This window comes from Tamandua tetradactyla, chromosome 6, assembly GCF_023851605.1.
Source record: "Tamandua tetradactyla isolate mTamTet1 chromosome 6, mTamTet1.pri, whole genome shotgun sequence".
Classification (NCBI taxonomy): Eukaryota; Metazoa; Chordata; class Mammalia; order Pilosa; family Myrmecophagidae; genus Tamandua; species Tamandua tetradactyla.
In genome coordinates, this window is record NC_135332.1 from 142,028,666 (window position 1) to 142,050,170 (window position 21,505).

At 37.8% G+C, this 21,505-nt stretch overlaps 2 protein-coding genes across 4 annotated transcripts in view; one reads left to right on the forward strand and one right to left on the reverse strand.

The window, feature by feature from the left end:
- Positions 1-1,818: 1,818 nt before the first annotated feature.
- Positions 1,819-20,643, reverse strand: RIDA (reactive intermediate imine deaminase A). Of its 2 annotated transcripts, XM_077167306.1 has the most exons (6): positions 20,453-20,642; positions 7,072-7,177; positions 5,626-5,680; positions 5,323-5,391; positions 3,498-3,553; positions 1,819-2,391 (listed from the first exon to the last, which is right to left on the reverse strand). In XM_077167306.1, the coding sequence occupies exons 1-6, from the start codon at positions 20,515-20,517 to the stop codon at positions 2,329-2,331; spliced, it is 414 nt and encodes a 137-aa protein (XP_077023421.1). In that variant the 5' UTR covers positions 20,518-20,642; the 3' UTR covers positions 1,819-2,328. The 2 variants fall into 2 exon arrangements, with proteins under 2 accessions (XP_077023421.1, XP_077023422.1); XM_077167307.1 differs by lacking the exon at positions 5,323-5,391 and having other exon boundaries at positions 20,453-20,643.
- The window catches only part of POP1 (POP1 ribonuclease P/MRP subunit), a 58,510-nt gene continuing 57,246 nt past the window's right edge, over positions 20,242-21,505 (forward strand). Inside the window, exon 1 of one of the 2 annotated variants that reach the window (XM_077167302.1) lies at positions 20,242-20,808. In XM_077167302.1, coding sequence (XP_077023417.1) covers positions 20,712-20,808 — 97 coding nt within the window. In that variant the 5' untranslated portion in view covers positions 20,242-20,711. The remainder of the gene's footprint in view (positions 20,809-21,505) is intronic. The other variant, XM_077167301.1, reaches the window with a different exon arrangement.

Here is a 21,505-nt window from a genome sequence, read left to right on the forward strand (position 1 = left end):
AAAGGCTGTTTTGTTTTCCCATCAGTCTTACCCCTCTCTGCCTGGGCAAAAACTCTGGGTTCCTTTAGTGCTTACTTTAGGTTTATCTGTGCTTGGGGCCTGTTTTCAGCAGTCCAAATTTGTTAATTAATTCCGCAATTGGAGCTTGATTGAGCTACCTTCCTTGCTCCTAGGATTTGTTTCTTTTTCCCTTAGGGAAGGAGTTTGCCGTGCCCATTGGGAAGGGTGCTGCTTCCGCATCTTGGGAGACTTACAGTTCTGTGTGGGATCTCAGCCTTTCCACACTGGTGTACAATGAGTGTATAGTCACTGACATCCCACCCAACAGTTGTCCTATCCATTTCCTGGCTATTTATTAGCTGCCCTGGAGGATGAACATAATTTCACACCTCACTACACCGCCATCTAGCCCTGCCTCCATCCAGTGGTTATCATTCGGGAGGTAAATGAATGGGGAGTAAATAAAAGGAAATTTTCCTTTTTTTTGTTTTTTTTGCATGGGCAGGCACCGGGAATCAAACCAGGTCTCCAGCAGAGCAGGCGAGAATCTGCCACTGAGCCACAGTTGCACTGCCCTTTTTTTCTTTTTAGGAACTTTTCATTTTTGATCTGTGTTAGAATTTATTCTACAATGAGGAAGTATTCATGTAGTAGTTATCTTAAAATTTTAAAAGACTTTAAAGGACAAAGATAAAAAGGTTATTCAGAGCCTGATTACAACAGTGTAAAAATGTACAAAGTCAGAAGTAAATCTTGAGAAATAAAAGTTATAACTTCATGTATCCTCCCTTCCCTTTCTTTTGCATAATATGTTTTAATATATAATTAAACTGTTAAAAATAAAAGAACCCCAACCAAAACCATTTCTGTCAACCCTGAAGAGTATCTAGGAGCCCCTTCCAGTATGAAAAAGTCACAAATGGGACATAGCCCAAATACCCCTAAAGAGTGGGAGAAAGATCAAAGGTGGTGGCAGAGTTATACAGAGAAGGTAGGGCTTAATAAATGAGTATGACTGCTGAATCATTATATTGATATTTCTTTTAGTCGCCAGTATCTTCAAGAAGTAAAAACCTAAAATTGTGGAATTATAACCCATACCAAACTCCGAAATCTGTTCTACAACTAATTGTTGTGATGTACTTCAAAATTTATTATTTTGTATTTGTCATTTTTTACAAAAATAAAAAAAGTCAATTGTGATGATAAATGCACAGCTATATGATGATAATGTAAACCACTGATTGTACACTTTGGGTGATTACGTGGTATGTGAATATATAATATATAGCAATAAAAAAAAAAAAAGCACCTAGGGCTCTATCTGAGATTCTACAAAGGTTCTATGCACTAACATTACTTTCCAGAAACCCTACAACCTCCAGATGAGTTTCTAGGCCAGATAAGTCCTGAAACCCAGAGGGGCCAGCCTCTCCAGAACATCAACTAGTTCCATCCCCTATCCCATATTATCAACAGTTCTTTCTAACATGATAAAGTTAGAATGGGCATAGTCCAAATACTCATAAAAGTTGGGAGAAAGATAAAATGAGAGGAAGAGTTATAACAGAGAAGATAGGATTTAACAACTGAGTATGACTGCTGAATCATTATATTGATATTTCTTTTATTCTCCAGTATCTTGGAGCAGCTAGAAGGAAAAACCTGAAATTGTGGAACTGTAACCTACACCAAACTCTGAAATCTGTTCTATAACTACTTGTTACAATGTACTTTGAAATTTATTGCTTTTTTGTATATATAAATAAAATAATAAAAAATGTTAAAAAAAATAAATGAACTGAATTACAACAAGAATAATCTGCATGTCATTTTATTTCTATTAGAAAAATATTATGTATATAAAATTTTGGTCCATTTCTCCTTTATCTCTACCATTCAAACTCGAAGTTTAATTTTACTCAAGTAAAAGCAGAATCATATATCTGACATGAGAACTAAATTCATTTCACACCATTAAATTAATAGTATTAATTAAATCAGGTGTGCTTTTTTATTTATCAGATACAGTAATTCATCTTTCCTACATATTGTTTCCTTTTACTTCTACTGGTTTGAGAAACTATGCAATGAATGTACTTTCTTCCACATTCAGTAATCAGTGTGCATAAATGTAATTTATAACATCCTTAATTGGATTCATCATCTAATCTCAAATTCATGTTCAAGTTCCCCTATTACATGGTACTTACATAATCAACTTCAAATACTTTAGTCAAACTTACAATTTCCAACATTAATTATAAAAATTAAGCTGTTAATTTAAAAATATTATGAAAATTCCAGGCTAAGTAGTACTGGGTCCATTTATAGTGACGCTGTTGTGAGAGGTCCTTGAACAGCTACTGCTTCAATCTCAACACGGCCTCCCTGTGTGGAAAATGAAATGATACCTAGATTATTTTGTACAAATTAGGACACCTCCATAATATCTACTAAAAACATCTAAAATTAAAAGCTATAAAGCATTTCTAACATTAAACTTTTCAAAGAAGGAAGGAAGAGGAAATGTTCACTGAGAACTTAGAAGGAGTCATGTGGTGTGCTAGGCACATTCAGATACCTTAGCTCACATGATTCTCTCCACAGTCTACAAGGTAAGTGTTTCTCACCCCAACTCAAAGAATGATACACTGAAGCTTAGAAAAGTCAGTTAACTTTTTCTGATCACAAAGTTAAATGGTAGAGATTCAGATCCATGCCTTGTGATTCTAAACCCAGAGCTCTTTTTACTACAACCAAACCTTAATAAATTTGATGAATACTGATCATTACAAATAATAACCAATTAAATTAAAATACCACTCTTAGAGGATAAATTTTCTTTAGTGGCAAGTTATATGTGCAAATGAATAAGAGCTATTTTCTTGTAGGTAGGAATATTGTGTTGGTAAGAAGTACAGGAAAAGAACCTCTGTTTAGCTTAAAATAGCTAAAAAAAGGCAGGCCACGGTGGCTCAGCAGGCAAGAATGCTTGTCTGCCATGCCAGAGGACCTGGGTTCAATTCCTGGTGCCTGCCCTTGTTAAAAACAAACAAACAAACAAACAAAAACCTAAAAAAGAATGGTGAGAAATATGTGAGTCACTTGGTTTAGAATATTTTTCCGATGGGAGGGCTAGATTTCTTATTATACAATAGCCATGAGAAACTTTTACTGCAGAATTTACAAATATGGCTCAAATTTTATTTCTTTGAGTAACACTGAACAATAGAGCTGCTCTTTTACTTTTTCTCACCTCTGAAGTACTATGATTCTGTTATGTTCATTTGTGTGTTGCCTTATAAGGTTTCTTAGTATATTCATCCATGCATATACTACTGGATATTCCCTTCTACATTTAAACTCCTGGAAAGTAGGGACTATTTCTATTTCTTTTTAAGAAAATTTCCTTCCACAGTGTTTAGTTCACTGTATTCAGAAAATAATTCAGAAATTTTAGATTGCTTATATAAATCATTTTAAAGTATACTTACTTTGGGCAGGGCAGCAACCTGGTAAGCAGCTCTAGCAGGAAAATCACTCTTGAAATCTGAATTTAAAATAATTTCATTTTAGTCTTTTGATGGAACTGGATTGTTAATCAGTGCTGCTCAATCATGCATTTGGTTAATGCTTCACAGACTAGTCAGTTCTTAGACATACAGACATTAAAAGAAGTTCAGATTTTGTATTTGTTTGATAAAATATTTTGCCATGATTTCCATAATATTTAACAGTTTCTAAATGTTTCAGCTTTCTGGAAAACAAAGGGAAAAACCCCGACACATACTGACACTTTGATCTTGTGTAACATGAATCAGAGATTGTTTTTAAAGTGTTATTTACAAAATAGTTCTCTAAATAGGGGATATTTACTCATCTCCAGTGTTTGGGCAAGTACTTTCTTGGCTAACTTCGGTCTTTGCTGGTCATTTCTTTAGAATATTTTTTAGATTAATCTAAAAAATGATATTTTTTCCCTACCTGTGCTTGTTTGAAATGATGTATGTACCCTAGAAAAGCCACGTTTTAATCCTAAACCCATTTTGTAAAGGCAGTCGTTTTTTCTAATCCCTATTCAGTATTGAATGTTTGAAACTGTTATCAGATCATCTCACTGGAGTTGTGATTTAATCAAGAGTGGTTGTTAAACTGGATTAGCTGGAGGCATGTCTCCACCCATTTGGGTGGGTCTTGATTAGTTTCTTAAATCCTATAAAAGAGGAAACATTCTGGAGAAAGAGAGATTTCTGAGAGAGCAGAGAATGACATAGCCACGAGAAGCAGAGTCCAACAGCCAGTGACCTTTGGAGATGAAGAAGGAAAACACCTTCCAGGGAGCTTCATGAAACAGGAAGCCAGGAGAAGCTAGCAGATGACACCGTGTTTGCCATGTGCCCTTCCAGATGAGAGAGGAACCCTGACCGTGTTCACTATATGCCTTTCCAGATGAGAGAGAAACTCTGACTGTTTGCCATGTTCCTTCTCACTTGAGAAAGAAACTCGAACTTAATCGGCCTTCTTGAACCAAGGTATCTTTACCTGGATGCCTTTGATTGGACATTTCTATAGACTTGTTTTAATTGGGACATTTTCTCGGCCTTAGAACTGTAAACTAGCAACTTATTAAATTCTCCTTTTTAAAAGCCATTCCGTTTCTGGTATATTGCATTCTGGCAGCTAGCAAACTAGAACACTAACCTACCCCCAGATGGGAGGGATAACCATTTTCCTACTTGTGCCAGTAATGTTAGTAATAATAAGGATGAATATTTACTGAGTATTTATAACATGCCAGCATCTGTTTTAAGTACGCTGCATATATTAACTCATTTTAACATTTTGATAATCCTATAAAGTGGCAGTACATTACCACCATTTTGCAAATAAGAAAACCAAGGCAGAGAAATGTTAAATAATTAACCAGCTAATGATTCTGATAGTCAGCAGAGAAGGTGGCTAGACCATATCATAGCAATAGTAAATACAATTTATCTGTAAATTATATATATACATATATAAGATATACATTAGGGTGGCTTAAAAAGTCTGAGAAGGGTGTAACAAAATTAAATGTTAAGAAAATGGATGTGTAGAAATGCAATATATTATTCTAGGGTAGGCAATAGAAATGTCTTAGCTCTTTTTCATGGGACATTATTGTATGTTTCTAATTAGACTATTAATTCTTTCAGGATAAGAACCATGTCCATTTCTTTAGCATCTTCTATCACTTTTAAGTCATGATGGATGCTCATCAAGGTGAATGGATTCATTTCTTTTTAAAATGGTAAATAGGAATAAAGCCGAATTACTTACACTGTTTGTATATCTCATTGACAGCATTGAAATCATTGATGTCAGCCAGCAAGACAGTTGTTTTTACCACTAGAAGATATACATTAGGTTTAGTTAACATTATCTAGAAAAACAGTATATAGTTCTGGGACTGTCTTGATTAAAATGGGAAAGAAGTAAGTGGAACACAGCATTGTTTCTCAGACCATAAAACAACTACCTTAAAAGCAACAAAGATACAACATGATAGGTTATTGGATGCCATGTGTTTTTCACAAAGACCAAATAAATATCAAACAGAAATGTAAATATCAAGTAACTCACCATTAGCAAAGTCACAGCCTGCAGCTTTCAGAATTTCACTCATGTTTTTAAGAGCCTGTGAACCAAGGCAAGAAAGGCCGAAGGCACCGATGTTATATTAAAGTTCAAATTAAATTAATCATCTTTTACTACTAACTTCTTAAATAGCAAACAAAAATTCTGCCTGATCTTTCTAGGCTGCCTCTATATAAGTGAACTGCTTTTTTTCTTTCCATGGAATGAATCTTTCTGAAATACAATGAGAAGGCTGTCTCCTTTGGTGAGTGAAAAGATTGGAATGAAGTCTCTTCCTTGGTGCTAAATGTGTGCTATTCCAGCTGATGTGCGGTAAGCTGAAACAATTTATGGAGTTCCTTACTCTATGTCACTTCAAAGATAAGTATGAGTTGGTAGGCCTCAAAACGTTTTCTTCTAAAGCAATATTGGATTTAAGGGGTCCTTTTTTCCTCAAAAATAAAAACAAACACATTATTAGTAAATTATGCATATTGTTGACACTCTGGTTCTGGCAAAAGCAAAAGTTTTTTTTTTACCCTTAGGTTTTTTCAATTCATTCTTCCTCCCAATTTTACCAAGTATAATCTAACATTTGATTACATTTTTGTGGTATTAGAAAATACTTTTCTGAATAGGTAATATATGCATATGGTAAAAAATCCAGATGCTATAAGAAAGCATATCTAGAGAAAATATGTCTCTCACCCCATACCCCCCTTCTCCCTGGTTCCCCTCTTCTGAGTTAACTATTATTTCTACTTTCTTGTATAACCTTTTAGGGTCTGTCAATGCATATATTGGCATAAAAGTATATAATCTTACACACACACAGATGGTAGCATGTTGAGCATGCTGTTCTGTATCTTGATTTTATCGAGTAACAATTTATCTTGGAAATCTTTCTGCATTAATTTCATTGTATGAATGCAGCATGATTTACTCAACCAGTTCCTGCAGATGAATATTTAGGTTCATTTCTGTCTTTGAGTATTATAAATGACACACTCAGTGAACACATTAAATTATAATTTAATTCTACTAACTGAATAGAATTGTATTCCTCATTCTTACTAACAAAACATACTGTGTGTAATCTTTTATATCAATTTCTCGACTTTTACTTCTGTGGTGATGTTTTTGTGGGTTAGTGGCTCTGAAAATTTCCCAAGCCATGGGAAATGGCAAGATGTTACCTGATTTGGATAATTTAGGTTTAAGGCCACCTTAGCAATAAGGAGGTAGAATCTCTTTTTTGGTTATTACATGATTTATCCTATTTCCCATTCTCAATGGATAGAAAACTGTCTTAAATCAAGTAAGTTAGCTTAAAGAGCACTTACCTGGTAATAGCTATAAAACAAATCAGCCCAAACCATCCTTAACATTAAAAAGAATCTCCTTAGTATTAGAAAAGTAGGAGAAAAGGGAAATTCAAATGTAGAAAATTACCTGTTTAGCTTCTTCTGTCACCCCTCCTGAGACAAGCTGTCCACTTGATGGGTCCATGCCTAGCTGTCCTGAAATATAAACGGTCCTGTCGACTAGCACAGCTTGACTGCAATATAGAAATCCAGGGTCAAATGTAAAATCTAAAATTCAATGCCAAAAGATTTCTTTGATAGAACAAAAAAAAAAAAAAGCACAAACTGTAGAAGAAAAAAAATTAATAAAATGGATCTCATTAATTAAAATTTTTCCTGTCAAAAGTCATCTTTAAGAAAATGAAAAAGGAAGTCAGACTGGGAGAAGATATTTGCAAAACATATTTCTATCAAAAACTTGTATCCAGAACTATATAAAGAAATAATATGAAGACAAACAAGCCAGTAAAAATGGAAAAATGATTTGAACAGAAACATCACAAAAGAAGACATAAAGAGTTAAGAACTACAAGACAGATGCTCAACAATATTAGCCACTAGAGAAGTGCAAATACAATAAGATGCGTTATATGCAATAAGACACAAAGATAATAACGGGCATTGGTGAGGATGTGAAGCAACTGGAATTCTCATACACTGCTGATAGGAATGCAAAATAGGTCAGCTACTTTGGAAAAGTTTGGCAGTTCGTAAAAAAATTAAACATAAACCAGCAATTTCTGTTCTAGGCATCTATCCAAGAGAAGTGAAAACATATGTCCACACAAAGACCCTATATGAGTCTTCAGAAACAGCATTATTCATGAGAACCAAAAAAAAAAGGAAACAACCCGAATACCCTCAACTGGTAAATGGATAAAAAAAAAAGTGTATCTATATAAAGGTATACTATTCAGTGATAAAAAGGAATGAACCTGATAGGCACAACAAAAGACTACATATTGTTTGATTCCATTTGAAATCATAGGAAAGAGAAAATTACAACAGCAGAGAATAGATTAGTGATTGCCAGGTGCCAGAGGTAGAGGTGAGATTGACTGCAAAGGGGTATTTTTCTGCATGATTTTTTAAATGGAAATGTTTTAAAATAATGGATGCACAACTGTATGTATTTACCAAGACTTATGGAACTTTACACTTAAAATGGGTAAATTTTATATGTAGCTCATACTTGTTTTTTTGTAAAACAAACAAACAAAAAATTCAATGTCAAGAGCACGCTAAGAAAATAATAACTCTCAGGCAAGATTAGTTAGTGATTGTTGAAGGTCAGTTAAGGATCTACTTGTGAGGGTACACTTCATTTCTGCAAAGTGCTTAGTTTGGGAACTGACTTTTTATGTAATGACACCACATTTCAGATTAGTATAAAATCACCCAAAAAAGGAAACAGCTGATTATTCAGGTTTGGTTGCTTTGGAGTACAGCTTCAAGTGAAGTTAATCTGAGGTGAAGCAAACAGAAAATTGTGGAGGTTTTCTTGTTCCTCCTCCAGAGCAACTACTAGGTGACCAGAAACAGTGCAGAACAGCTCCCGGGGCCACGGCAGGGAATGGACACACAGCGTACCCCAGTCTGGACTGGCTAGACCGTCTGTAAGACTTCGCTGTGGTGAGCTCCCCAAGCAGCGCGCGCTTCCCCGGGCCGTGGCGGCTGGTGGCCGGCGCCCCTCCCTCCCTCCTTCCCGGACCGGCTGAGAGTCTCAGAGAGGCAAGTTTCCCAAGCCACGGCGACCGGTGCCCCTCCCCCGCGGGCAGCTTCCTGGTCCGGCAGCGGGTCTCGGATCAGCGAGTTCCCCAGGCCAAGGCGGCCGGCGACCGGCACCCCTCCCCCATAGGTGGCTGCCCGGAGGGAGAGGAGGGAGTTTTTGACAGTGGCAGGGACTGGGTCCAACAAAACACCAATAGTGGCATTAATAAAGGAGCCACAACATCTTTTGCTGGTGGGACCCGCAGACAGACAAGCGCCACCTACTGGGCAGGATAAAAAAAACAGAGTCCAGAGACTTCACAGGAAAATCTTTCAACCTGCTGGGTCTCACACTCAGGGAAATCCGATTAAATGTCCAGACGCCAGCAAAAAATAACAATCACACCAGGAAAATTGAAGATATGGCCCAGTCAAAGGAACAAACCAATAGTTCAAATGAGATACAGGAGCTGAGACAACTAATTCTGAATGTACGAACAGAAATGGAAAACCTCTTCAAAAACCAAATCAATAAATTGAGGGAGGACATGAAGAAGGCAAGGGATGAACAAAAAGAAGAAATGGAAAGTCTGAAAAAACAAATCACAGAACTTATGGGAATGAAAGATACAGCAGAAGAGATGAAAAAAACAATGGAAACCTACAATGGTAGATTTCAAAAGAAAGAGGTTAGAATTAGTGAACTGGAGGATGGAACATCTGAATTCCAAAAAGAAACAGAAACTATAGGGAAAAAAATGGAAAAATATGAGCAGGGGCTCAGGGAATTGAATGATAATATGAAGCGCACAAATATACGTGTTGTGGGTGTCCCAGAAGGAGAAGAGAAAGGAAAAGGAGGAGAAAAACTAATGGAAGAAATTATCACTGAAAATTTCCCAACTCTTATGAAAGACCTAAAATTACAGATCCAAGAAGTGCAGCGCACCCCAAAGAGAATAGATCTAAGTAGGCGTTCTCCAAGACACTTACTAGTTTGAATGTCAGAGGTCAAAGAGAAAGAGAGGATCTTGAAACCAGCAAGAGAAAAACAATCCATCACATACAAGGGAAACCCAATAAGACTATGTGTAGATTTCTCAGCAGAAACCATGGAGGCAAGAAGACAGTGGGATGATGTATTTAAATTACTAAAAGAGAAAAACTGCCAACCAAGACTTCTATATCCAGCAAAATTGTCCTTCAAAAATGAGGGGGAAATTAAAACATTCTCAGACAGAAAGTCACTGAGAGAATTTGTGACCAAGAGACCAGCTGTGCAAGAAATACTAAAGGGAGCACTAGAGTCAGATACAAAAAGACAGAAGAGAGAGGTATGGAGAAGAGTGTAGAAAGAAGGAAAGTCAGATATGATATATATAATACAAAAGGCAAAATGGTAGAGGAAAATATTATCCAAACAGTAATAACACTAAATGTTAATGGACTGAATTCCCCAATCAAAAGACATAGACTGGCAGAATGGATTAAAATACAGGATCCTTCTATATGCTGTCTACAGGAAACACATCTTAGACCCAAAGATAAACATAGGTTGAAAGTGAAAGGTTGGGAAAAGATATTTCATGCAAATAACAACTAGAAAACAGCAGTAGCTATACTAATATCCAACAAATTAGACTTCAAATGTAAAACAGTTAAAAGAGACAGAGAAGGGTACTATCTACTAATAAAAGGAACAATTAAACAAGAAAACATAACAATCATAAATATTTATGCACCGAATCAGAATGTCCCAAAATACATGAGGAATGCACCACAAATACTGAAAAGGGAACTAGACACATCTACCATAATAGTTGGAGACTTCAATTCCACACTCTCATCAATGGACAGAACATCTAGACAGAGGATCAATAAAGAAACAGAGAATCTGAATATTACAATAAATGAGCTAGACTTAACAGACATTTATAGGACATTACACCCCACAACAGCAGGATACACCTTTTTCTCAGGTGCTCATGGATCATTCTCAAAGATAGACCATATGCTGGGTCACAAAGCAAGTCTCAACAAATTTAAAAAGATTGAAATCATACACAACACTTTCTCAGATCATAAAGGAATGAAGTTGGAAATCAACAATAGGCAGAGTGCCAGCAAATTCACAAATACGTGGAGGCTCAACAACACACTCTTAAAAAACGAGTGGGTCAAGGAAGAAATTACAAGAGAAATTAGTAAATATCTCGAGGCGAATGAAAATGAAAACACAACATATCAAAACCTATGGGATGCAGCAAAGGCAGTGCTAAGAGGGAAATTTATTGCCCTAAATGCCTATATCAAAAAAGAAGAAAGGGCAAAAATTTGGGAATTAACTGTCCACTTGGAAGAACTGGAGAAAGAACAGCAAACTAACCCCAAAGCAAGCAAAAGGAAAGAAATAACAAAGATTAGAGCAGAAATAAATGAAATTGAGAACATGAAAACAATAGAGAAAATCAATAAGACCAGAAGTTGGTTCTATGAGAAAATCAACAAGATTGATAGGCCCTTAGCAAGATTGACAAAACGAAGAAGAGAGAGGACGCAAATAAATAGGATCAGAAATGGAAGAGGAGACATAACCACTGACCTCACAGAAATAAAGGAGGTAATAACAGGATACTATGAACAACTCTATGCTAATAAATACAACAATGTAGATGAAATGGACAAGTTCCTAGAAAGGCATGAACAACCAACTTTGACTCAAGATGAAACAGATAACCTCAACAAACCAATCACAAGTAAAGAAATTGAATCAGTCATTCAAAAGCTTCCCAAAAAGAAAAGTCCAGGACCAGACGACTTCACATGTGAATTCTACCAAACATTTCAGAAAGAATTAGTACCAACCCTGCTCAAACTATTCAAAAAAATTGAAGTGGAGGGAAAGCTACCTAATTCATTCTATGAAGCCAACATCACCCTCATACCAAAACCAGGCAAAGATATTACAAAAAAAGAAAACTACAGACCAATCTCTCTAATGAATATAGATGCAAAAATCCTCAACAAAATTCTAGCAAATCGAATCCAGCAACACATTAAAAGAATTATACATCATGACCAAGTAGGATTCATCCCAGGTATGCAACGATGGTTCAACATAAGAAAATCAATTAATGTAATACACCATATCAACAGATCAAAGCAGAAAAATCACATGATCATCTCAATTGATGCAGAGAAGGCATTTGACAAGATTCAACATCCTTTCCTGTTGAAAACACTTCAAAGGATAGGAATACAGGAGAACCTCCTTAAAATGATAGAGGGAATATATGAAAAATCCACAGCTAATATCATCCTCAATGGGGAAAAATTGAAAACTTTCCCCCTAAGATCAGGAACAAGACAAGGATGTCCATTATCACCACTATTATTCAACATCGTGTTGGAGGTTCTAGCCAGAGCAATTAGACAAGAAAAAGAAATACAAGGCATCAAAATTGGAAAGGAAGAAGTAAAACTATCATTGTTTGCAGACGATATGATACCATACGTCAAAAACCCTGAAAAATCCACAGCAAAACTACTGGAGCTAATAAATGAGTACAGCAAAGTGGCAGGTTACAAGATCAACATTCAAAAATCTGTAGTGTTTCTATACACTAGCAATGAACAAGCTGAGGGGGAAATCAAGAAACGAATTCCATTTACAATTGCAACTAAAAGAATAAAATACTTAGGAATAAATTTAACTAAAGAGACAAAAGACCTATACAAAGAAAACTACAAAAACCTGTTAAAAGAAATCACAGAAGACCTAAATAGATGGAAGGGCATACCGTGTTCATGGATAGGAAGACTAAATACAGTTAAGATGTCAATTCTACCTAAATTGATTTACAGATTCAATGCAATACCAATCAAAATCCCAACAACTTATTTTTCAGAAATAGAAAAACCAATAAGCAAATTTATCTGGAAGGGCAGGGTGCCCCGAATTGCTAAAAGTATCTTGAGGGAAAAAAACGAAGCTGGAGGTCTCACGCTGCCTGACTTTAAGGCATATTATGAAGCCACAGTGGTCAAAACAGCATGGTACTGGCATAAAGATAGATATATCGACCAATGAAATCGAATAGAGTGCTCAGATATAGACCCTCTCATCTATGGACATTTGATCTTTGATAAGGCAGTCAAGCCAACTTACCTGGGACAGAACAGTCTCTTCAATGGTGCCTAGAGAACTGGATATCCATATGCAAAAGAATGAAAGAAGACCCGTATCTCACACCCTATACAAAAGTTAACTCAAAATGGATCAAAGATCTAAACATTAGGTCTAAGACCATAAAACAGTTAGAGAAAAATGTAGGGAGATATTTTATGAATCTTACAATTGGAGGCGGTTTTATGAACCTTAAACCTAAAGCAAGAGCACTGAAGAAATAAATAAATAAATGGGAACTCCTCAAAATTAAACACTTTTGTGCATCGAAGAACTTCATCAAGAAAGTAGAAAGACAGCCTACACAATGGGAGACAATATTTGGAAACGACATATCAGATAAAGGCCTAGTATCCAGAATTTATAAAGAGATTGTTCAACTCAACAACAAAAAGACAGCCAACCCAATTACAAAATGGGAAAAAGACTTGAACAGACACCTCTCAGAAGAGGAAATACAAATGGTCAAAAGGCACATGAAGAGATGCTCAATGTCCCTAGCCATTAGAGAAATGCAAATCAAAACCACAATGAGATATCATCTCACACCCACCAGAATGGCCATTATCAACAAAACAGAAAATGACAAGTGCTGGAGAGGATGCAGTGAAAGAGGCACACTTATCCACTGTTGGTGGGAATGTCAAATGGTGCAACCACTGTGGAAGGCAGTTTGGCACTTACTCAAAAAGTTGAATATAGAATTGCCATATGACCCAGCAATACCATTGCTAGGTATCTACTCAAAGGACTTAAGGGCAAAGACACAAACGGACATTTGCACACCAATGTTTATAGCAGCATTATTTACAATTGCAAAGAGATGGAAACAGCCAAAATGTCCATTAACAGAAGAATGGCTAAACAAACTGTGGTATATACATACGATGGAATATTATGCAGCTTTAAGACAGAATAAACTTATGAAGCATGTAATAACATGGATGGAACTAGAGAACGTTATGCTGAGTGAGTCTAGCCAAAAACTAAAGGACAAATACTGTATGGTCCCACTGATGTGAACCGACATTCGAGAATAAACTTAGAATATGTCATTGGTAACAGAGACCAGCAGGAGTTAGAAACAGGGTAAGATAATGGGTAATTGGAGCTGAAGGGATCAGACTGTGCAACAGGACTAGATACAAAAACTCAAAAATGGACAGCACAATACTACCTAATTGTAATGTAATTTTGTTAAAACACTGAATGAAGCTGCATCTGAGGTATAGTTTTTTTTTCTTCTTTTTTTTTTTCTTTTTATCTCTCTATTATCATTTTATTTCTTTTTCTGTTGTCTTTCTATTTCTTTTTCTCAATCGATGCAAATGTACTAAGAAACGATGAATATGCATCTATGTGATGAAATTAAGAATTACTGATTGTATATGTAGAATGGAATGATTTCTAAATGTTGTGTTAGTTAATTTTTTTAATTAATAAAAAAAAATATTGTTTTGAACCTCAAAAAAAAAAAAAAAAAGGAAACAGCTGCTTTGATGACTGAAAAAAGCCAAACAAATCAAGTTGAAAGGAAATTTATTAGTCTAGGGATAAAGAAAGTCTTCCCTGTTTTTAAGATGTTGATAAAAAGAGAACTTTAAAATCATCTTTAATTTAGAAGTAAGAGCTATTTAACCATTTGTATGCTTATTTAGAAATTTAGGATATTCTCATTTTGATTGTCTTCTAGTTCTCTATATTTTCTGTTTTTCAACATGCTCCAACTTTCCTTTTATTTCATAAAGCTTTCCCTGATCTTTTTGACCACCTTTTTACTTTGTAATTCAATTTTTTAAATAGGTAGAACATTCATATGGTTCAATATGCAGAAAATATACAAAAGAATCATGGTGAAGTCCCTCTTCCATCCTCGTACCGTCAATTGCTCCGTTCCCAGTCCCCACAGATAATTTTTGGTGTTGCTTAGCCAAAGTTTCTTCATGCATGTGAAAAATATATATATATATTTCTTGTCTTTTATACATAAAATATGGACTATTACACACTATTCTACACTTTGCTTTACAGTATATCATAGAGCACTTTCTATAATGATATGTAGAATGCTTCCTCATTTTTTCTAACAGCTGCATAGCATTTCATTGTATGGAGGTACATTATTCCCCATTGTTCTTGGTATTTTGATATTATAAACAGTTATAATGAAAAAGTTTACACACACAATTTTCCCTGAGCAAAAAACTAAGCCTGTCCTTCCTCTGAACCCGAGGTCCTCTGGCTGAATCTTTCTTAAACCCCATGGAGCCTCTCATCTCATATTATCGCTAGTCCTGTTCTTATCCCATCTCCTCGGGAATGCTAGACTGTACATTCCTTGAGGGCAGGGACAGTGTCTTACTACATCTTTGCATCTGTGGGGGGCCGAGGTGATTCCTACCACATAGCGGGCACAATAACTATGTAAGTTTTGTTCTCTAACCACTTTGTAGCTTTGGTTGTCAGAGATAAAAATATCTTTTTAGCAGGGTTGTTGGTTTATAGCGTGGGCTTCAGAGTAGGTTTAAACTTGGTAGCAGGATTTAGAAAGGCTAGGAATTCTACTCAACTACCTGCTCTCACCTTAGCCTACAAACAGAAAACTGTTGAGCAGGCTGAGCAGTGCCACCCCCTAACACTGACTGATGCTAAGAACCATCCTATGGAGAATTAAGCTGTCTGCCTGCCCTAGGCCCTTTGCAAGTGCCTTCATCTCTCCTGTATTTGAAACACAGTTTAAGCCTATATGTTTTATAACTGATCAAAATCTTTATGATAAGAAATAATAACTCATTTATTTTCAGAATATTAAAAGTAAACACCGGAACTCTAAGACTATGAGCTATGTGAATTATCTCACACGAATTTTTTTTTAGTAAAAAGGTTTCTTTGCAAAAGTAATTGGATAAGTGACACTTCCTGAGCATTATAAGCCTACCATCCATAGATGAGTTGTTAGGCTCCAGAAAATTTAAAAATCTTTACTTCTACTTCTAGGTCATCTATGGCACATGGGCTATCACTTAAAAATGTATGGTTATTTGGATGCTGTTCTAACAAATGAAAACAATGCAATAGTCATCTGATGTTGAAATCTCTCAAGGTTCTGCCCTTAAGTAGTTCTGAAATGTGCTGAGCTGATTAGCTAACTAGTGACAACACCCCATTCATTCCAATGCCAGGGACTGAAAGTCCAATACTTTGAATTCTTCTTGGACAGAACCCAGCATTTTCAAAACGTGCACTAACTACAAGCTCCATGCACACAGAAACTAAACTGCTTCCAAATGGTTCTTAAAACATATCCAGTTAAGTTTACAGGATATAACCAATAAGTTGAAGAGTGGCTTCTTTTTCTTCAACATAAAATACTGAAAATGAGCACCATTTCTACTGTATAATAATTATTATATAGCTTTTACTAAGTGCTTAGTGTGTGTCAGGCACTGAACTTGATGTGGGAAATACAGAGATAAACAAGATAGATGGAGGTCCCTGCCTTCATTTAGGGGGTGGGAGGTTTCAAACAAGTGATCCCAGAAGTAAGTAAAATTTTTTTTGATAAGTGGGATAAAGAAAAAAAAAGGTGCAATGATAAGCTTATATTAGGGAGACATAATTTTTAACTATGGATTTGGGAAAGGCCTTTCTGAGAAACTTTTATTTAAGCAGCAATCTGAAGGACGAGAGGGAGTTGTCAGTTGAAAGGGAAGCGGGTGGAGACGGGGCTTCAGGAGCAGCCCAGCCGTGGAAAAGGGCTTGGGGCATTTCGGAAAGGGAAAGCCAGCCTATGCAGCTTGAAAGTGTCCGGGCCTGATTATGCAGCCCTTTGCAGGTCAAGGAGAGAACTCTAAGTACACAGGGAGGCTGCTCAAGAGTTTTAAGTAGGGAAGTGACAATCAAATTTGTATTTTAAAAAGACCACAATTAAAAAGTTGCAGGAAGGACGGGCCACAGTGGCTCAGCAGACAGAGTTCTCGCCTGCCATGCCAGATACTCAGGTTCAATTCCGGTGCCTACCCATGCCAAAAAAAAAAAATGTTGCAGGGAGCTTTGGAATATTGTGTTCAAGGAGCATGCTGTATAAAGCCTACTCTCAAATGTTTAAAAATAGGTAAGACAGACAGACATAGATAAACAGAAAGAATAAGACAAATACAAAATGTTAAAAGGTGATGGATCTGGGTGGGGGATACAGTGGAGTTTTCTGTATGTGTTCTGTATTATTTTTGCAATTGTCCTATAAGTTTGAAAGCACTTCAAAATAAAAACTGTAGGGAGGAAAATGGATTGGATGAGGCAAGAAAGAGACAGAGAGAAGAGACAGAAAAACACAACAAAAGTAGCTTTAGTTGGCTGCTTCTGCAGTATTATGTGTGCTTACAACGGAGCCTTAGTTCTGTTACAATAGGGAATGTTAGAAGAAATGCAGACTGGGAGGAAAGGAGCAATATTTTAATCATCACATGGAAGTCCATTCTTACTGCTTTTCCTGTAGGAAGGTACTTCATAGCTAACTGTGGTAGTTAGATTCAGTCGTCAACTTGGACAGATGAAGGCACCTAGTTCTGTTGCTGTGGACACGAGCCATTGGTACGCAAACCTCATCTGTTGCTGATTACATCTGCAGTCGACTAGGAGGCGTGCCTGCTGCAATGAATGACGTTTAATGCTGCTGCTTAAATGAGAGAGTTCAACTTAGCACAGCCCAAGCAGCTCCGCATACCTCATCTCAGCACTCGCAGCTCAGCCCAGGCCTTTGGAGATGCAGAAAGGTATCACCCCGGGGAAAGTTGTTGGCACCCAGAGGCCTGGAGAGAAGGCCAGCAGAGACCACCCTGTGCCTTCCCACGTAAGAAAGAACCTCAGATGAAAGTTAGCTGCCTTTCCTCTGAAGAACTAACAAAATAAATCCCCTTTTATTAAAAGCCAATTTGTCTCTGGTGTGTTGCATTCCGGAAGCTAGCAAACTAGAAGACTAACATATAAATTCTCTCATTTCTTGCTTTAAAAAATGCATATTTTCTTTTTTTTTTTTTTTTAACTTATCCAGAAATTTGGCTTCCTCAACTAAGAATTACACTTGTTCTCATACTCTGACTACAAAAAGCACAAGAGGCACTAATGTCTAAATGACTGATTGGGTTCTGGAGTCCACTGCCTAAATTCAAGTTGTTTGCCACTTAGTGGCGTGATCTTGGGCAGACTGCTTAACCTTGTGTGCCTGTTTCTACATCTGAAAAATGGGGGGTGCTATAGTAACTGCTTCATAGGATGGTTATGAAAATTAAATGAGATAAAGCACCTAGAATAGAGCTTAGTGCTGAGTAGGCCTCAGTAAATGTTAGCAATTATGACTTCAATCCTTCCTAGTACATTAAGGAAAAAAATATCATTTTTAGAAGAACGAGTTAAAGAAATCGACCGCTTTTAACAGAGAGCAGGCCTCAGATTTTGAGCCAATTGCAGTATCTAGCTAGAACTTAATAACACTTTTTATTTAACTGGGTTTATTTATTGTTCACTGTTATTTTCTTTTGGATTGATGGTTTTCTATTTAGCGGACTGTTGTAAAGTTTCCTTTTTAAAACTTCCTCCTCCAAATCTTTTCAGGCTCATCTTTTAGAATCTCAGGGGTACATTAACTGTTTCAGGACATGTCATGCATTCTTTCATTTCTGTGCCTTCATTCAAGTTATTCTTTCTGCCTGGTATTTCCTTCACCCCATCCATGACTTCCTATTGAAGTCCTTATAATTTAAAAGGAAACTTTACAAGACTACTATAAAGGTAAAATCCAACTTTCAAAACTCATACCAAGTTCTACCTTTCATAAGTAACCTGCCCACACTTCACTCCCCTTCCTCCACTTCAAATTAGAATCAATTTCTCCCTCTCTTCCTTCACACTTCCCTTTCCCTTACCCACCTTGTACTGGAACAACTATTGCTCTGCCACATGTAAGTTCTACTTTCCTGACAGCGTGGTATATAGAAAGGTGCTAAGGCTTGAGTTGGACTCAAATTCCGTCACTTACAATCTAAGTGAACTTGAACAAGTTCACTTTGAGCTTCAGTCTCCTTTCTGTAAAATGGAGATGAACTTAGAAGGGAAAGTAGTTCCATCGTGCCTGCAATGGACTAAATTAAAATGTTCTTTCTCTTTTCCCTGTAGGTGTAGATGTCTTCCATATTAGATTGCTTCTTATTAAAAGGATAAGTAGAAAAAGGTTACAAAATATACTTTAGTGAAGAATTAAAAATAAACAACAAAATTTATATTAGGAAAAAAACTTCAAATCAAGAACACATAGGATGAGATCCAAAAGTTTTTAAGGTGAGATATTTTAGAAAAATAAAGTTTTACTTATATCAGCTCTTCTGAAAACTGGAATTAAAAGCACACAGGCTACAATTTCTAGCCAGCATACATTCAATTTGCTACAGCATACCAGACAATGTTAGAAAATGATCATTGTGATTTGTATTAGTGGAAAATAAGCATGAGTAATTATTTCATAAACATCACAATGCATTTTTTTTATGCGGTGTAAAAATCAGTAGATCGTAACGGTTCAGGTAGAGTGCAGAGATTTCTACTTGCTAAGCATTTTGTGAAAACAACTCAGCTCTACCCAAAAAAGACACCCACATTTGTCCCTGATAGGATTCACTTTCTGGACATATTGTATGATTCCATTTATAAGAAATGTCCAGAATAGGCAAATCTATTCGGGAAGAAAGTGATTAGAGATTGTTAGGAGCTGGGGAAGGAGAGAATGGGGAATGACTGCTTTATGGATATGGGGTTTCTTTTGGGGATGACGAAAATGTTTTGGAAGTATAGCAAAAACCACTGAACTGTACACCCAAAAGAGTGAATTTTCTGGTTACGCGAATTATATCTCAAATAAGCGGGCACCACGGGCCAGGGCCACGGTGGCTCAGCAGGCAAGAATGCTTGCTTGCCATGCCGGAGGACCCGGGTTCGATTCCCAGTGCCTGTCCATGTAAAAAAAAAAAAAAAAAAAAGGCGCCACCAGGGCGGGCCACAGTGGCTCAGCATGCAGAGTTCTCCCCTGCCATGCGGGAGCCCGGGTTTGATTCCTGGTGCCTGCCCACGTAAAATTACAAAAAAAAAAAAAAAAAATTAAAATTAAAAAAAAAGCAAGCTTGTACCGGGCGGGCCATGGTGGCTTAGTTGCAGAGTTCTCACCTGCCACCGGGTATCGATTCCCGATACCTGCCCAGGGGGGGGAAGAAAAAAAAAAAGCTGGTACCAAGACAAGAAACAATAACAGGGTTGCACGCGTGCCAGGGAACTCAAAGCCGGGGCAAAGCTCCCGCGAGCGCAGCATATTCGATATTCGGGAACAATTCCTAACTGGCAGTGGGTCTCTGGATGCGACCTGCCCCTCCCGGGGCTCAGTTTCTTCAGTTCGTTGCGTGCCCGCCGGGGCTGACCCGGATGGACCCCAAGGCTCGCTCTGGCACTGACCCAGTAAGGTCCAAGCCTGAAGCCCCCCACAACCCGCAAGCTCCAGGTCTGCCCACGACCCCATACTCCACGTTACCTGTAGGGACCAATGGCTACTGGGGCTTTCGCAGTGCTGATCACTTTCCTGATCAAGGACGACATGGCTAACCGTTTTCTCTGGCGGCTCCTCGTATGAGCAAATTCGTACACAACCCACAGGTCGCTTCACCCGGACTGGTAGCCTGGGGAAGTGGGCTGGAGCTTGGGTGGGAGTGAGGGGGGTTGTCGCTTGGCATTCTGGGAATTGTAGTTTCGGTGCGACTCCAGGCCACGTGGAGGAAGCCGTTCCACGGCGCATGCGCCCGCCAGCTCTCTCACTGGGCAGGTCATCTAGAAGAGGTCTGTCGCAGAGGCTTGTCATTCTGACCCGGGCTCTCTCAGAGCTTATGGCAGGTAAGTAAAGAGGAGTGGTGTCTGCGAGGATCCCCGGGAGGGTGTGCCTGGCATCGCCGCTCTCGCTCAGCTCCCTATCTTCTCTCGCTCAGACCTCGCTGACCGTCCTCTCTCCTTGCTCCCGGGCCCGGCTTTTCTGTCTCGCCCCTCCAGCGCGCCCTGTGTTCGGGCCTCTGTGCCTGTCATATCTTTATACCGCCGGGCGGCCGCCGTGGAAATAGGCTTGCACCCCGTCTTCTGCCATCCTAGAGGAAAAAGGTGGGCCGTCCAGGGACCATGCGGAGATCTGGGTGTTGCCCTCCCATGTGACCTTCTCTTCTCTTGAGCACTTCTCCAGCTTTGTAAGGTATCCAGGCGTTCCCCCTTTGATCCAGACAGTACCGTAGTGATTGGGTTCTCACTTCAAAATGAAAAATTGATCCTGTTACACCCCAAAATTAATCCGTGTTCTAGAAACCTAGAACTGATCTCTAGGTAGGTATCGTGTTGGTCTTGCTGTGTCAGAAGGGGTGGTACTTGGCCTGAATGTTCCCTATCTGTTCATATATGCATTATAGGCACGCGTAACTCATTATTATACATGCACGCATTCATTCAGCAAATATATATTGAGCTCCTACTTTGTGCAAGGCACTCTGCTAGGTGCTGCGAACAAAAGAGTGAAAAAAAAGACAGGTAAGATCCCTCTCCTCCCTCC

Coding starts and splice junctions, on each gene's coding strand:
- RIDA (XM_077167306.1), bottom strand. CDS start 20,517: ATGTCGTCCTTGATCAGGAAAGTGATCAGCACTGCGAAAGCCCCAGTA. Junction 7,178..20,452: donor GTAGCCATTGGTCCCTACAG/GTAACGTGGAGT, acceptor TCTATATTGCAG/TCAAGCTGTGCTAGTCGACA. Junction 5,392..5,625: donor AGGCTGTGACTTTGCTAATG/GTGAGTTACTTG, acceptor TATATCTTCTAG/TGGTAAAAACAACTGTCTTG.